Here is an 18485-nt window from a genome sequence, read left to right as displayed (position 1 = left end):
TCAGCCAAGTGCCTTTCTAGAACACTAATGACTATCAGTCATTATATCACACATATGTCATCTGACCAAACTTTTAGATTAGTAAACATTTTTCCTCTCCTTCAACAGAGGGTTAGTGTTCAAGTGGAGGCAGGGGGGAAATTCAGTACACATAAAAGCATCAAAACATAAGCCAAACTGTAGGGTAAGTCTAAATGTCCCCAATTTCAATTCAGCCAATCAGTCCTGCTTTGACTAACAAATGTACATAAAATTTTTATAACACAAAAGAGAACTTATTTTCCGAAGATTTTCTGCCAAATGCAATAAGCATTGGAATGTGATAGCAAAGAACCTGAACTTTAGTATAACTGAACAAATTAACAAAGTTACCTCTTCCTCTGATACTCAAGTTTCAGACATAATACATACTTAGGGGATCTCTCCAGATTTTGCTACCTTTCTGATAGGTGTATTAACTAATGAATATTGGATGATCATGAATATATATAACATGAATATGTACAAATAGTTTCCATGAATCTCCTTTTTCTTCAACCTGCCTATAGTTTCACTAAAGAAAACCTAGGATGTCTACATCTTACATGGAAATAATTAAATATGCTACATGACATACTAAAGCATGGACTTTGGAATAGATGGCTTAATATCTGTGTAACATTGAGCAAGTTGCTTAACCCTGCTTGGAGTCTTAAGCTCTTCATCCATAACTTGGAATCCATTACTGCGAACAATAATGCCATCTTCACAAGATGATTGTGATTATTAACTGAAATAATACATAAAATTTACCTCAGACTCAACGGATGTTCAATAAACATGAATTTCCTTTCTCTTCCCTTACTTCCTTTCTTAGGTCCTCCAAAAATATATTCAGATTGACAAGGCAGTATTCCAACTGTACAAATGAGGAAATCTAGGTTTCTAACCACTAACAAAAAGAAATTCTTGACGTGGTTACTTTCTTTCAACATTATGCCTTTAAAGCCATAAATAAAGGTGAAAGGTCTTTCAAAAAGTAAGACTTTTTTTTTCCCAAACTCTAGACTAAATTATTGAAATTGTGGTGAGCAACTGGAAAATCCTCACTCACTGGAGGATGTAAGTATCACAAGATGCTTTTCCTTGAGTGATAGCCCCAGTCCCCTCTTCTTGCTTCAGCCATAGGCTGACCTCAGGCAGGTGTACCTGGCACCTTCAATGGAATATGATAGAAGGTAGATACTATATAGGAAAGGCCTGCCAGTAAGAGTAAAATGCTAATTTGGAAATGTGTGTTATGGGCTTCCTAGACAATCAAAAATACAGGATATAGGAAATGACTTGCAGTTGAAAATGGGAGAAAAGTGGTTGGCCGACCCCCTTGTGCACCAGAACTCGTAATTGCTGATGGCACATCTTGGAGCTAGTGACCCACCTGTTGGAAGTCTAAAACGAGACTAGTATCCACAATACACCTTGAGAGAACTAATTGTCTCAGAATGGTATTCCTAAATGAGATAAGACTTGCTGCTCATGATCAGCTAACCAAGATGCCTTTTCCAGAAAGAAACCCTTTAGCAGCCACCTGAGTTGCTCTCACTGATCTGTACTGCATCCCTTTTTTTCCAACTCTAGGGAACTTACTGGTGGCTTTGTGGTAGGAGTCATAAAGCCATTCTGCTTTTGAACTCTGTTCTATATTTGAACTCCCCATCTTCTTAGTCTACTCACCAGAAATTAGTTAGTATCCTAACAGTACCAGGACCATCTACATTATTAGAGGGGCCCAGAGCAAAAGGAAAATAAAGGGCCTCTTGTTCAAAAGTATGAAAAATTTCAAGATGGCAACCACAGGGCTTTAAATCAAACACAGAGTTCTGTGTGACTGCACAGGTCTCACATCCATGAAGCCCACCATGGACAGAGCTAATGTGGAACCCTACAGGGAGACTGAATGACAGAGTCCATCCCCAAAACAACCAACCATAACTAAGTGCACAGGTGAGTAGTATTCAGGCAGTCTCACTAACCTGAAAACAGTACAGATGCTCTGTTTGCTTTTAATAACTCTTGACTAAACTAATTAATTATAAGATAAATCACCTCCAGAGTTCATAGACCAAAAGTGATTATGAATAAATAATATTGTAATGACAACAAAATTTGGGACCTATAGCCACCATATGAATAAAACCAGGCCAGCCTGCTAGGCCAGGAGAGACATGTAGCACAATGATCCCATCTAGCTGTAAGCCAACTGCCAAATATGTGAGTAAGTACTTCCCAGGCCATCCAGTCTCCAGCTGAGCCACCAGCTAACCAGGGACACATGAGTGAGCCCAGTGGAGATCAACCAAGGATGGCCCAGATCAACAGAATGGCCCAAATGAACAACAATGAATTACTGCTGTTTTAAGTCACTAAGGTTTGGGGTAGTTTGCTTTAATAGTAAAATCATTAAATGATACAGGTAGTATGTTAGCTCAGCAGGAGAAAAATGGATTATGTAATAAGCAGGGGCTGAGACAAGTCGCTCACCATTTTTGGCAGGGAGATTAGATTCCCACTATATTGCATAATATATTCCAGATGGATTTTAAAAGTATATATAAAGAATGATAACATAAAAAATGCCAGAATAAATTATATGTTGATATCCATGTACTCTTGGAATGGGAAAGGCTTTCCTAGGCAGAGAAACTGAAAGGAAAAAGATGGATAGGTTTTACTATATAAGTACTTTTTAAACTTCACATGTCAAGAAAACATGATAAGTAAAGATAAAAAGCAAAGGAAAAATTGGTAAAACTTTTCTGAGACATGAAGAGAGATTACATTTCTTATATATGTATTTTTATGTATGACAAAAGTATGATAAAAGATTACCACTCCTAATATGCACAAAATAACAAGAAAAAGCTGAACTACCAGACAGAACAGAAAACATACAAACATAAATCACTACAAAACAAATATAGATGGCTAATTAACATTTTAAAAATATTAAATGTCACTACTAAGCAAAGAAAGATAAAACAACAATCACATTTTCTTTTCAGTTCAAAATTGTAAAGATCAAAACAATACTACATAGAAAGCAGACATTTTCATATACTGCTTGAGAAACTATAATTGGGTACAACATTTCTGCAAAGCAGTATTTATGTGTAAGTACACACACATACATATACATGTGTGTGTTCACGTGCGTGCATGTGTGTGTGTGTAAAATTTTTTGTTGTTGTTTTTCTTCTAGGGATACATCCAGATGAAACAATCAGGGATTCAGGAAGGACAGCCACTTGACCTCATGATCCTGATGTGCCTTCCCTTTTGGTATCCACTCTGGAACCAAACAACACACAAAGGAGTGTGGGGATGTCCCTGAGGATCCAGGCTCTTCCTCATTCTTGGCTGAGGTCTAGATTTGAGGTTGCCAGATAGCAGAGTTTCAGAAAATCTGTACGTATTATTATATGTCCAATGTATTGTTATGACCTCTTCTGTCTGAAGAATGAATAGTGCAATTTTGAGATAACATAACTTTATTAGTCAAAAAAAATTAAGTCTCCCCAGAGTTGTAGTTAACATTTGCTGAGAGTTCATTCTGTACCATGCACTAGTCTAAGGAATTTATGTGTTTATAGATTTCAGTCCTCAAAACAACCCCATGAAAAAGGAAGCATTCTACAGGTGGGAAAACTAATGCTTAGGATGGGTTTTGTTTTCTGTTTGTCTAAGTAACTTGCCCAAGGTCACAGAGCCAAAACTAGAACAAAAGCAAGCTAACTCTAAACATAGAGTTCTTAACCACTGTACTAGGACACATCAGATATGCCACTTTAAACCCTAGAGCCCTTATTAACATGTATTTAAAGGAAACAATGCTGGATGTCTTACTGCAACCTTAGAAGCAGTGGCTTTCTCTAATAGGTTCTTGTGGACCAGAATCAAAAGTACCTAAACCCCAAGTCATTCAAAGATGAGAGGCCTCCTTCATGGGCTTACTATGTAAGCTAGTGGTACCTGCAGTTTCTCTTAACACCAAGGGCACAGATCGTATACTGCTTGCCCTGGCTTTACCTACTTGTGTACCTGATAAACTGACAATTTACATGAATCATTTTTTTAAAATGAAATACTATACTATGCATACTGCTTCACATTACAGCCAAGTTAGCAATACTTAATCATTTGTATATGAAGAACCTTGGTCTTCACTTTCAGTTTGTCCTAAGAACTCTATTAGGATCTACAGCAATTCTTAGAACACCTAATGCCCATAAGACCCCAAACTTCCTCCAGTTGTACATTTCTATATCCTACTAGCTTCTCCAAAGACATGAAAGAAATTGCCTCCCAAGAGGAAGAATTCAACAATTATGTAAGTAAGAAATTTAAAGAAATTAAAAGAATTAAACTTTTCATGCTTCTGGACATATATTAATATTGAAAAAAAAAAACAATTCTTAGGCCACTCAGAACAACCTTAACAATGTTCTACCTGCACAGAGGTATTTGAACAGATATTACTTCGAATTTACTTTGGCATACACATACTCATGAAAAAAGAACAGAAAAGATTTTCTTAGTCAAGAATCTGTAAGAATCTGCAGCTATAAAACTTTCCTAGCTATGACAGTTTACCTGAGTCCTCCAACTATTTAGGAAAACAGAAGAGAGTTTCCTTTAGTGGCTTTTGGGGATTTAAAATAAACTTTCCCAATAATTCATGACCCTGAACTCAAAGAATTATCTACCAATCTATTCTTTGTAGTGCTGCCCTTATAAAAATCATAGTGTCAATAAATTATATTAGTGGCAAGAAGTATCATCCTAAGAATATAGCCGTACAGATACATAAGGAAAAAACAAAAAAGTTCCTGTCTTCAGAGTTTACACACTAGTTATAGAGTGTAAAACTAGTTTTACACTAGTTTCTGCTTCTATTTTCACATTAAGCTAATTATTACTGTTCATTAAATGTTAACAATGTAACATTCTCCAGATAAATGCAATAAAATGTAAATCTTTCACTAGACAGCTCAGAGGCTAGTGTTCCTGATTGAACTAAAGTGGCACTAAGATTCACAGAAGGACTAATAAAAAAATTTTTTTTTAAATGAAATGCTCCCTACACATGAGAAAACAAAGATTTTACACAGGTAACAGATCCAATTTAAAATTGATATATTAGGAAAACACTTTAAAAATCTATTGACAGTCATGCCATGGAAAGTAAGATCACACTTAAGCATAGCTCATTATTTCATGCATTTGGCTGATCTGCCCATTAAATCATGCCTCCTACCAAGGTAAAGTATAAAGATAAGAAAAATTTATACTAGGTACAGAAAGAAAGTGATAATGAAGTATGTCATATGCCATTTGGTCACAGTAGAGCCATCTAAAAGTGATTTTTCTCACTGTTAGACTCAACACTGAAACTACTATTAAGATCTATTCTTTAATAAACTGTAGTTTGTCCATATTACAGAATATCTATATACTACATAACACACAGAGAGGTATATCTATACATAGTTATAGCAAGAGCTCCAGTACGTACTGATAGAAGAAAAAGAAAAAAGTATACCAATACATATAGTATAATACTACTTATGGATTATTTTAGCCTCACAAACAATACTTAACTTTTAAATGCAAAGGAAAAAAAAGGGTCTGGAAAGACACAAAAACATAAAGGTATTACATTTTTGAGGAGATGGTCAAGGGCCATGATAGAGAATTTAGCACTGTGTATAATTATATCATTTTCTTTGGGAATTATATTCATGTATTAACTATGCCATTAAAAAATTAACTAAAGAGGGGCACCTGGGTGGCTCAGTGGGTTAAAGCCTCTGCCTTCAGCTCAGGTCATGATCCCAGGGTCCTGGGATCTAGCCCCACATGGTGGGGGGGTCTCTGCTCAGTGGGGAGCCTGCTTCCCCCCTTCTCTCTGCACCACCTTGTGATCTCTGTCTGTCAAATAAATAAATAAAATCTTTTTAAAAAATTAACTAAATAGAGTTAAAATAGAAAATAATATCTAACTATAATTTGGGTATATAATAAAAGTGAATAGTAAATTACATTAAAAGTAAGTCAAATTCCTTATAGTATTTGTATCTTTCAAAAGCTTATTCATTCTCCTTTAATTGAAAATTTAATCTAACTTAAAAATATGGATTCAAGCTAAAACCCATGGTTTTCATCATCTTTTCTGTAATATTACAAATCATGTAAAAACCCAACATTGAGGCTAAGCAAAAATAAAAAAGCCCAAAAAACAAAAACAAAAGAAAAACCCCCAACACTTCAAACATATAAAAGACAAAAGAAGTCTTGCTATACAGAAAATATGGAAAGCATTATATCAAACATCCCTATCAAATTCCTTTAAACACCCCTCTGCCTTTGTGTCCACAAAAATATACAGTATCATTAAAGGCAAGAGTCAGTGAATCTTTAGCCCCAAGCATAGCAGATAAGTCCTAAGAATGAAATAGATTAAGTCAGCAAAGAGACATGAAGAAAGAAGAGAAGAAGAAGAAAATAAAGAAAGTGAAAAACAAACCAAAACAAAAAGTGTACTTAGGAGAGGAAAGAAGTGTGGAAGAGAAAGAGTGTCATTAATGCCCACCAATTTGAGAGGCATAATTGCTCCAGCACAAAAGAAACTGGCCATCTAGATTTGCAAAACAATTTACCAAGCATTTTCACATATATTAGCAAATAGAGTCTTTGTAACAACATAGTATCTATCCCATTTTATGGAAAGAAACTGAAGCTCTGAAAAGTGTCAGGGAACTGCCAAAAGCTACACAGCTAATAAATGAGAGAACTGAGGTCTTTGGACTCCAAGCCCTGTGTTCTAATACCCTACTGCGTCTACAGACTATCCCTCAGATTGCTTCTAATTTTCATATAGCCATGAATATTTCAAGAATCAACTGTATCATCAACACATTTACTGAGATCTACATGGTTAGCTATTCTTCTTTCCTCTAGAGAAGATAACTGAAAAAAAAATTTTGATTTGTCCATTCAAAATCAACAGACTACAGCAGAGGAGGGCAGTGGGAGTAAGAGGTGGCAATATAAGGCTACATGAGCGAGTTTTGTGGTTATGGAGCTTTCAGTATCTTAAGTGTAGTGGTGGGTACATGAACCTACACATATGCTAAAATTGTATAGAACTTAAAATACACAAACCCACAAACTAGCATAAGCAAAATTATGAAATATGAATAAAATCCATGGATTTTATCAATGACTATATCCTGGCTGTGATATACTGTAGGCTTGCAAAATGTTAGTACTAGAGAAAAATGGGTAAAGGATACATGACAACTAACTATATTTTTTGTTATAACTGCAAGTGAATATATAACTATCCCAATAAAAATTTCAATTAAAAATGAACGTAATACTCATACTACCAACACTGATTCTAAAGAGATTAATGATATTATATAGAAGCATAAGAAGAAATGTAGTCATTCAAAGCTGATTTCATTATAGTGGAACTCCAGAGGTTTTTACCCATAAAATTTTAAATATTAAATTTTAAAAATTATTACTTTGAGCAAAGATGATAATTTTGAACAGCATTTCGTGACATAATACTCTAAGAATGAGAGTCAGATCACCCTAGCCATGCAAAGGGTAAACCATTGATGGAAAGAAGAATCAGCCAGTTGCTCAGCAGGACAACTGGGGAATCATGGTGATAAGTATAAGATGCACCAAGAATTATTTAATAATAACACTAAGCATAATAGCTACCAACTATCAAGCACATATTATGTACCTGGATTGTGCTGGCTGGCCTCTTCACATAAATGATGAAAAATCCTCACAATAACTCTGGGTAAAATGTGGAAACTGATGGATCTTAAGTAATTTACTCAAGATTAATCATTAGAAAGTTGCAAAGCTGGACATTTGAACCCAAGTTTTTCTGACTCTAAACATTATGTGCCATTCCCTATTCCACAGTACATAGGAAAGAAATACTTTACCTGGAGATTCCAGTACATAACTCTAGGGCAAGGGATAAAAATTATATCCAGTAGTGGAAAACTATCATTGATACCATATTTACCTGCTTGTAAGTTCCATCTAGCAAGGTGTCCAGATGTTGGAGGGGGGCAGGTGTTTTATCTTTGAATCTTGTCAATAGTCGACGCTGAATGGCCCGAAATTGTACTGCTCTTTCAGATAAGAGTTCTTCTAATTTTTCACCATTTATCCGCAACTACAATAAAGAATTTCCTAAATTCAGATTAAATGTGCACAACAAAACAGTCTTTACAGCAAAATCACTTGGAGGAATAAAATTTAGACAAAATAAAAGTACTAGAAAAGTTAGAATTCTTAAATAATCTTGGCATGAGAGAGACCCTTATAACTCAAAAGCCAAAAGCCAGACACATACACGCTCACACCCCTGATAAATTTGTAACTAAAAAAACAAAAAAGTAATTCTATACAGTTAATATATATATATATATATCATAAGTAAAGTGACAAGACAGCAAACTGCAAAAAATAGTAGCAATACCCACAGAGACAAAAAGTCAAGCCCATAATATCTAGAAAGCACCTACGAATCAAAAAGAAAAGGGCCAAAGTACAATACAAATCAGTAAGAAAAGAGTATTAATCAATAGAAAAAGGGACAAAATTTATAGAAAAGGTAGTACAAATAAACAGCTCTCAAACAATATAGCCTTTGTTCTAGCAAGCCCATTTCTAGCAATTTATCCTATAGGTAGAAAGTAATGTAATACGAAAAGTAATGTACATACAAGAATATTCATTATAGAATTATTGTTATTGTTTTGTTGTATTGTAGTAAGATATTATTAATAATCAAAATACCCATCAATAGGGGAACAGCTTAAATAATAAGACTACTTTGCAGAACTACTAAGTACTAATATACAATGTTATCCAAAGATGCATTGAATGAAACGAAGCAAAAAAACAAATACAAAATACAGAATAGTATGTATAATATGCTACCATTCATTTACTTTTTAAAAAGAAATCTGGGGCACCTGGGTGGCTCAGTGGGTTAAAGCCTCTGCCTTCAGCTCAGGTCATGATCCCAGGGTCCTGGGATCAAGTCCCACATCGGGCTCTCTGCTCAGCGGGGAGCCTGCTTTCCCCTCTCTCTCTGCCTGTCTCTCTGCCTACTTGTGATCTCTGTCAAATATTTAAACAAACAAAATCTTTAAAAAGAAATCTGTACATTAACATAGTTGTGACTGCATATAATAGTTCTAAAAATATACACAAGAAATGGGAAACTAAAAGCTGCTCCTAAGAGGAAACTGAGTAGTTAGAGGATAAGGATCAAAAATAGACTCTCTTGGGGCGCCTGGGTGGCTCAGTGGGTTAAAGCCTCTGCCTTTGGCTCAGGTCATGATCCCAGGGTCCTGGGATCGAGCCCTACATCCGGCTCTCTGCTCAGTGGTGAGCCTGCTTCCCCCTGTCTCACTTTGCCTGCCTCTCTGCCTACTTGTGATCTCTCTCTCTGTCACATAAATAAATAAAATCTTAAAAAAAAAAATTGACTCTTTTTGGAGTCAAGATGGCGGAGAAGTAGCAGGCTAAGATGACATCAGGTAGCAGGAGATCAGCTAGATGGCTTATCAAACCATTGGGAACACCTACAAATCCAATGGGAGATCAAAGAGAAGAAGAGCAACAATTCTAGAAACAGAAAATTGATCACTTCTGAAAGGTAGGGCTAGTGGAAAAGTGAATCCAAAGCGACAGGAAGATAGACCACAGGGCGGGGAGGGAACGGCTCCCGGCAAGCAGCAGAACTATAGAGCACAAAATCAGGACTTTTTAAAAGTCTGCTCCACTGAGGGACATTGCTCCAGAGGCTAAACTGGGGTGAAGGCCACGGAGGTCAGCATAGCCCCAGGTCCCACAGGATCACAGAAGGACCAGGGGTGTCTGAGTGTCAAAGAGCTCGCAGGTATTAAATGGGGAAGGCAATGACAGAGACAAAGCTGAGGAGTGAGGTCTCAACCCAGGGTTACCTTGAACCCATCACAGGCTGGATGAGCTGGGAGCGTGGCCAGAGGCCAGGGAGATGGGAGTGATTGAGTGCTTTTCTTTAAGGGCGCACTGAGGAGCGGAGCACTGAGCTCTCGACTCCTCTGGGCTGGAGACTGGGAGGCAGCCATTATTATTCCCATCCTCCAGAACTCTACGGAAAGCCTTCAGAGAACAAAAGCTCCCGAAAGCAAACCCGAGTGGATTACTTACCCTGACCCGATAGGGGCAGGGCAATTCCACCTCGGGCAAAGACACCTGAGAATCACTACAACAGGCTCCTCCCCCAGAAGATCAACAAGAAACCCAGCCAAGACCAAGTTCACTTAACAAGGAGAACAGTGGAATTCCAGAGGAGGAGAAAGCAAAGCAAGGAATTCATGGCTTTCTCCCCATGATTCTTTAGTCTTGCAGTTTATATTTTTTTTTCCTTCTGCCAAATTTTTTTTTAACTTTTATCCTTTCCTATTTTAACGTTTTTTTAAAGAAGTTTATATTAACAATACCTTTAAAAAAATAATCTTTTTTGAAACTTCATTATTATAGTCATATTTTATCCTCCATTATATCTAACTGTATTTTTTGTATACACATAGGGTTTTTTCTTCTAAATAATTTGGGGTGCAACTTCTCCTAATAGATCAATATAAACCCTAAATCTAGTTCCGGGCTAGTCTCCAGCCTCAGCAAATTCTCTCCACTTTCTTTTTCTTTATTCTCCCAACCAACTTACTATATCAACTCATTTTTTAGAAATTAAAAAAAAATTTTTTTCTCATCTTTATAGGCTTATTCCATCCCTTCATTGTGTCTACCCTTGGATGTGTTTTTCATCCTTTAAAATTTTGAGAGGTAGATTCTTCTAAGAGGCGAAAATACTGCCAAAATTAAGTGAGTGACCATATTCTAGTCACCAGTCTAATATGTGTGTGTGTGTGTGTGTGTGTGTGTGTGTGTATTTTCTTTGTTTATTTGTTTTCTTTATTGTTTGTTTTTATTTGTTTGTTTCTTTATTTGTTTTCTTTTTTTAACTTTTTTTTTTTTCTGAACTTCTTTTTTATCCCCATTCTCCCTCCCATGATTTGGGGTCTCTTCTGATTTGGATAAAGCACATTTTCTTGGGGTCTTTGCCACCCTTTTAGTATTTTATTTTCACCTTCCTATATTCTTATCTGGACAAAATGACAAGGCCGAAAAACTCACCACAAAAAAAAAAAAAAAAAAAAAAAAAGAGGCAGTACCAAAGGCTAGGGACCTAATCAATACGGACTTTGGTAATATGACAGATCTAGAATTCAGAGTGACGATTCTCAAGGTTCTAGCCAGGCTCAAAAAAGGCATGGAAAATATTAAAGAAACCCTCTCCAGAGATATAAAAGCCCTTTCTGGAGAAATAAAAGAACTAAAATCTAACCAAGTTGAAATCAAAAAAACTATTAGTGAGGTGCAATCAAAAATGGAAGTTCTTACTGCTAGGATAAATGAGGCAGAAGAAAGAATTAGTGAAATAGAAGACCAAATGACAGAGAATAAAGAAGCTGAGCAAAAGAGAGACAAATACTGGACCACAGGGAGAGAATTTGAGAAATAAGTGACACCATAAGACGAAACAACATTAGAATAATTGGGATTCCAGAAGAAGAAGAAAGAGAGTGGGGAACAGAAGGTATATTGGAGAGAATTATTGTAGAGGATGTCCCTAATATGGCAAAGGGTCAAGCATCAAAATCCAAGAGATGCAGAGAACCCCCTTCAAAATCAATAAAAATAGGTCCACACCCCGTCACCTAATAGTAAAATTTACAAGTCTTAGCAACAAAGAGAAAATACTGAAAGCAGTCCGGGAAAAGAACATCAGATTAGCAGCAGGCTTATCCACAGAGACCTGGCAAGCCAGAAAGAACTAGCTTGATATATTCAGAGCACTAAATGAGAAAATCATGCAGCCAAGAACACTATATCCAGCTAGGCTATCACTGAAAATAGAAGGAGAGTTAAAAAGATTCCAGGGCAAGCAAAAACTGAAAGAATTTGCAAATCCCAAACAAACTCTACAGGAAATATTGAAAGGAGTCCTCTAAGCAAAGAGAGACCCTACGAGTAGTAGATCAGAAAGAACAGAGACAAAATACAGTAACAGTCACCTTACAGGCAATACAATGGCACTAAATTCATATCTCTCAATAGTTACCCTGAAGGTAAATGGGCTAAATGCCCCAATCAAAAGACACAGGGTATCAGAATGGATAAAAAAACAAAACCCATCAATATGCTGTCTACAAGAAACACATTTTAGACCCGAAGGCACCTCCAGATGTAAAGTGAGGGGGTGGAAAACAATTTACCATGCTAATGGACATCAGAAGAAAGCTGGGGTGGCAATCCTTATATCAGATCAATTAGATTTTAAGCCAAAGACTATAATAAGAGATGAGGAAGGACATTATATCATACTCAAAGGGTCTGTCCAACAAGAAAATCTAACAATTTTAAACATCTATGCCCCTAACATGGGAGCAGCCAACTATATAAAGCAATTAATAACAAAATCAAAGAAACACATCGACAATAATACAATGATAGTAGGGGACTTAACACTCCCCTCACTGAAATGGACAGATTATCCAAGCAAACGATCAACAAGGAAATAAAGGCCTTAAATGACACACTGGACCAGATGGACATCACAGATATATTCAGAACATTCTATCCCAAAACAACAGAATACACATTCTTCTCTAGTGTACATGGAACATGCTCCACAATAGACCACATCCTGAGTCATAAATCAGGTCTCAACTGGTATCAAAAGACTGGGATCATTCCCTGCATATTTTCAGACCACAATGCTCTGAAGTTAGAACTCAATCACAAGAGGAAATTTGGAAAGAACCCAAATACATGGAGACTAAACACCATCCTTCTAAAGAATGAATGGGTCAACCAGGAAATTAAAGAAGAATTGAAAAAAATAATGGAAAAAAATGATAATGAAAACACAATGGTTTAAAATCTTTGGGACACAGCAAAGGCAGCCTGAGAGTTTTGAGAAAATATAGCAATTCAAGCCTTTCTCAAGAATCAAGAAAGGTCTCAAAAACACAACCTAACCTTACACCTAAAGGAGCTGGAAAAAGAACAACAAAGAAAGCCTAAACCCAGCAGGAGAAGAGAAATCATAAAGATCAGAACAGAAATCAATGAAATAGAAACAAAAAAAAAAAAAACAATAGAACAAATCAACAAAACTAGGAGCTGGTTCTTTGAAAGAATTAATAAGATTGATAAACCCCTGGCCAGACTTATCAAAAAGAAAAGAGAAAAAAAGAACAGAGAAAGGACCCAAATAAATAAAATCATGAGTGAAAGAGGAGAGATCACAACCAACATCAAAGAAATACAAACAGTTATAAGAACATACTATGAGCAACTCTATGCCAACAAATTCAACAATCTGGAAGAAATGGATACATTCCTAGAGACATATAAACTACCACAACTAAACCACAAAGAAATAGATAACCTGAACAGACCATAACCAGTAAAGAGATTGAAATAGTCATCAAAAATCTCCAAACAAACAAAAGCTGAGGGCCAGACAGCTTCCTGGGGGAATTCTACCAAACATTTAAAGAAGAACTAATTCCTATTCTCCTGAAACTGTTCCAAAAAATAGAAATGGAAGGAAAACTTCTAAACTCATTTTATGAGGCCAGCATCATCTTGATCCCAAAACCAGACAAGGATCCCATCAAAAAAGAGAACTACAGACCAATATCCTTGATGAACACAGATGCGAAAATTCTCACCAAAATACTAGCCAATAGGATTCAACAGTACATTAAAAGGATTATTCACCACGACCAAGTGGGATTTATTCCAGGGCTGCAAGGTTGGTTCAACATCCGCAAATCAATCAATGTGATAGAATACATTAATAAAAGAAAGAGCAAGAACCATATGATACTCTCAATAGATGCTGAAAAAACATTTGACAAAGTACAGCATCCCTTTCTGATTAAAACTCTTCAAAGTGTAGGGATAGAGGACACATACCTCAATATTATCAAAGCCATCTATGAAAAACCCACCGCAAATATCATTCTCAATGGAGAAAAACTGAAGCCTTTTCTGCTAAGGTCAGGAACACGGCAGGGATGTCCGTTATCACCACTGCTATTCAATATAGTACCAAAAGTCTTAGCCTCAACAATCAGACAACAAAAAGAGAGTAAAGGCATCCAAATCAGCAAAGAAGAAGTCAAACTATCACTCTTTGCAGATGAAATGATACTATATGTGGAAAACCCAAAAGGCTCCACTCCAAAACTGCTAGAACTTGTATAAGAATTCAGTAAACTGTGAAGATATAAAATCAATGTACAGAAATCAGTGCATTCATGGAACATTCTCCAGAATAGATCACATCCTTGGTTCTAAATCAGGACTCAACCGGTATCAAAAGATTGGGATCATTCCCTGCATATTTTCAGACCACAATGCTCTGAAGCTAGAACTCAACCACAAGAGGAAGTTTGGAAAGAACCCAAATACATGGAGACTAAATAGCATCCTTCTAAAGCATGAATGGGTCAACCGGGAAAGTAAAGAAGAATTGGAAAAAAATAATGGAAACAAATGATAATGAAAACACAGCAGTTCAAAATCTGTGGGACACAACAAAGGCAGTCCTAAGAGGAAAATATATAGTGGTACAAGCCTTTCTCAAGAAACAAGAAAGGTCTCAGGTTCATAACCTAACCCTACACCTAAAGGAGCTGGAGAAAGAACAAGAAAGAAACCCTAAGCCCAGCAGGAGAAGAGAAATCATAAAGATCAGAGCAGAAATCAATGAAACAGAAACCAAAAAAACAATAGAACAAATCAACAAAACTAGGAGCTGGTTCTTTGAAAGAATTAATAAAATTGATAAACCCCTGGCCAGACTTATCAAAAAGAAAAGAGAAAGGACCCAAATAAATAAAATCATGAATGAAAGAGGAGAGATCACAACTAATACCAAAGAAATGCAAACTATTATAAGAACATACTATGAGCAACTCTACGCCAACAAATTTGACAATCTGGAAGAAATGGATGCATTCCTAGAAACATATAAACTACCACAACTGAACCAGAAAGAAATAGAAAGCCTGAACAGACCCATAACCAGTAAGGAGATTGAAACAGTCATTAAAAATCTCCAAACAAACAAAAGCCCAGGGCCAGATGGCTTCCCAGGGGAATTCTACCAAACATTTAAAGAACTAATTCCTATTCTCCTGAAACTTTTCCAAAAAATAGAAATGGAAGGAAAACTTCCAAACTCATTTTATGAGGCCAACATCACCTAAATCCCAAAACCAGACAAGGATCCCATCAAAAAAGAGATTTACAGACCAATATCCTTGATGAACACAGATGTGAAAATTCTCACCAAAATACTAGCCAATAGGATTCAACAGTACATTAAAAGGATTATTCACCACGACCAAGTGGGATTTATTCCAGGGCTGCAAGGTTGGTTCAACATCTGCAAATCAGTCAATGTGATACAACACATCAATAAAAGAAAGAACAAGAACAAGCATCTCAATAGATGCTGAAAAAGCATTTGACAAAGTACAGCATCCCTTCCTGATCAAAACTCTTCAAAGTGTAGGGATAGAGGACACATACCTCAATATCATCAAAGCCATCTATGAAAAACCCACCGCAAATATCATTCTCAATGGAGAAAAACTGAAAGCTTTTCCCCTAAGGTCAGGAACATGGCAGGGATGTCCATTATCACCACTGCTATTCAACATAGTATTAGAAGTCCTAGCCTCAGCAATCAGACAACAAAAGGAAATTAAAGGCATCCAAATTGGCAAAGAAGAAGTCAAACTATCACTCTTCACAGATGATATGATACTATATGTGAAAAACCCAAAAGACTCCACTCCAAAACTGCCAGAACTTGTACAGGAATTCAGTAAAGTGTCAGGATATAAAATCAATGTACAGAAATCAGTTGCCTTTCTATACACCAACAACAAGAGAGAAGAAAGAGAAATTAAGGATTTAATCCCATTTACAATTACACCCAAAACCATAAGATACCTAGGATTAGCCTAACCAAAGAGGCACAGAATCTATACTCAGAAAACTATAAAGTACTCATGAAAGAAATTGAGGAAGACACAAAGAAATGGAAAAATGTTCCATGCTCCTGGATTGGAAGAATAAATATTGTGAAAATGTCTATGCTACCTAAAGCAATCTACATATTTAATGCAATTCCTATCAAAGTACCATCCATCTTTTTCAAAGAAATGGAACAAATAAACCTAAAATTTATATGGAACCAGAAAAGACCTCGAATAGCCAAAGGATTATTGAAAAAGAAAGCCAAAGTTGGTGGCATCACAATTTCGGACTTCAAGCTCTATTACAAAGCTGTCATCATCAAGACAGCATAGTATTGGCACAAAAACAGACACATAGATCAATGGAACAGAATAGAGAGCCCAGAAATAGACCCTCAACTCTATGGTCAACTAATCTTCAACAAAGCAGGAAAGAATGTCCAATGGAAAAAAGACAGCCTCTTCAATAAATGGTGTTGGGAAAATTGGACAGCCACATGCAGAAAAATGAAATTGGACCATTTCCTTACACCACACACAAAAATAGACTCAAAATGGATGAAGGACCTCAATGTGAGAAAGGAATCTATCAAAATCCTTGAGGAGAACACAGGCAGCAAGCTCTTCAGGAAATGACAGATGCTGGCGAGGATGCGGAAAAAGGGGAACCCTCCTACACTGTTGGTGGGAATGTAAGCTGGTGCAACCACTCTGGAAAACAGCATGGTGGTTCCTCAAAATGTTGAAAATAGAACTGCCCTATGACCCAGCAATTGCACTACTGGGTATTTACCCTAAAGATACAAACGTAGTGATCCAAAGGGGCACGTGCACCTGAATGTTTATAGCAGCAATGTCCACAATAGCCAAACTATGGAAAGAACCTAGATGTCCATCAACAGATGAATGGATAAAGAAGATGTGGTATATATACAGAATGGAATACTATGCAGCCATCAAAAGAAATGAAATCTTGCCATTTGCGACGACGTGGATGGAACTAGAGGGTATTATGTTAAGCGAAATAAGTCAATCAGAGAAAGACAACTATCATATGATCTCCCTGATATGAGGAAGTGGAGATGCAATGGGGGGAGGGGGCTCATGGGTTAGGAAAAGAATAAATGAAACAAGATGGGATCAGGAGGGAGACAAACCATAAAAGACTCAATCTCACAAAACAGTCTCAGGGTTGCTAGGGAGAGGGAGGTCAGGAAAGGGTGGTGGGGTTATGGACATTGGGGAGGGTATGTGATATGGTGAGTGCTGTGAAATATGGTAATTTGGCGATTCACAGACCCGTACCCCGGAGATAAAAATACATGTTTATTAAAAAATCAAAAAATTAATTTAAAAATACTCTTTTTACTATAACCCTTCTCATAACCTTTGAATTTAATATTATTAAAATAAAAGAAGCTAGTGAGAGTCATAGAGTAGAAGGAACATTCCATGAAATCAGATTATATAAACTTCTAATTCAACTTTATAAAACAATCATCAACTAGTCTTGAAATAAACAGCATTTTCAAAATGTTCAGAAATCAGGGGCACCTGGATGGCTTGGTCAGTTAAGCATCCAACTCTTGATTTCAGCTCTGGTCATGATGTCAGGGTCCTGAAATTCAGCCCTAGGTCTGTCTCTGGCTATCTGTGGAAACTGCTTAAAATTCTCTTTCTTCGTCTCCCTCTGCCCCTCACTCTCCACAACCCTCCACCCCCACTGCCCCCACTCAACCGCACTCTCTCCCTCTCTCAAAAAATAAATAAATAAAAGGTTCAGAAATTAAACATATTACAATTTACATTTCTTATACCAAACAAAACTTCCATTTCAGTGTATGCATTCTCCAGACACATGACTACTCAAAAAAATAAATAAATAAATAAATAAACCCCAAAACTTAGAATTTTTTTTCCAATTTATTTATTTTCAGAAAAACAGTATTCATTATTTTTTCACAAAACTTAGAATTTTATTACTGTCTTTTAATCCCAATTTCAGAAGCACTAAGTAACTAACTAAATCAAAGAATATTCTCTTGAAGGGCAGGGGGGGATTTCATTACCAAAAGTTAAATGATATTTTTAAATAACTAAAGTTTTTAAAAAGAATATTAGCCTGATTATCATAATACACTTTTAATAATATAATTTTTAGCTATAATATTTTATTTACTAAATTCATGAAACACACAAAAATCAAGAAGACAGTTTCAATACTGACACATCAGCCAGGTTACTCCATTGAATGTGTAACCAAACATCAGTGATTGAAATGTTTCCATGTCT

The 18485-nt window shown here is 36.3% G+C and overlaps 1 protein-coding gene across 3 annotated transcripts in view; it reads right to left on the bottom strand.

The window, feature by feature from the left end:
- BBS9 (Bardet-Biedl syndrome 9) overlaps positions 1–18485 on the bottom strand; it is a 461843-nt gene that overhangs the window by 203379 nt on the left and 239979 nt on the right. For all 3 annotated transcript variants that reach the window (XR_006384294.1, XM_044246344.1, XM_044246345.1), the window contains one exon: positions 8093–8245. Coding sequence is in view for 2 of the 3 variants with exons in the window: in XM_044246344.1 (XP_044102279.1) it covers positions 8093–8245 (153 nt within the window). In the remaining variant the exon portion in view is untranslated. The remainder of the gene's footprint in view (positions 1–8092; positions 8246–18485) is intronic.

The sequence above is a fragment of the Neovison vison genome, chromosome 4 (genome assembly GCF_020171115.1).
Source record: "Neovison vison isolate M4711 chromosome 4, ASM_NN_V1, whole genome shotgun sequence".
Taxonomy (NCBI): domain Eukaryota; kingdom Metazoa; phylum Chordata; class Mammalia; order Carnivora; family Mustelidae; genus Neogale; species Neogale vison.
This window is presented reverse-complemented; position numbering and strand designations above follow the sequence as displayed.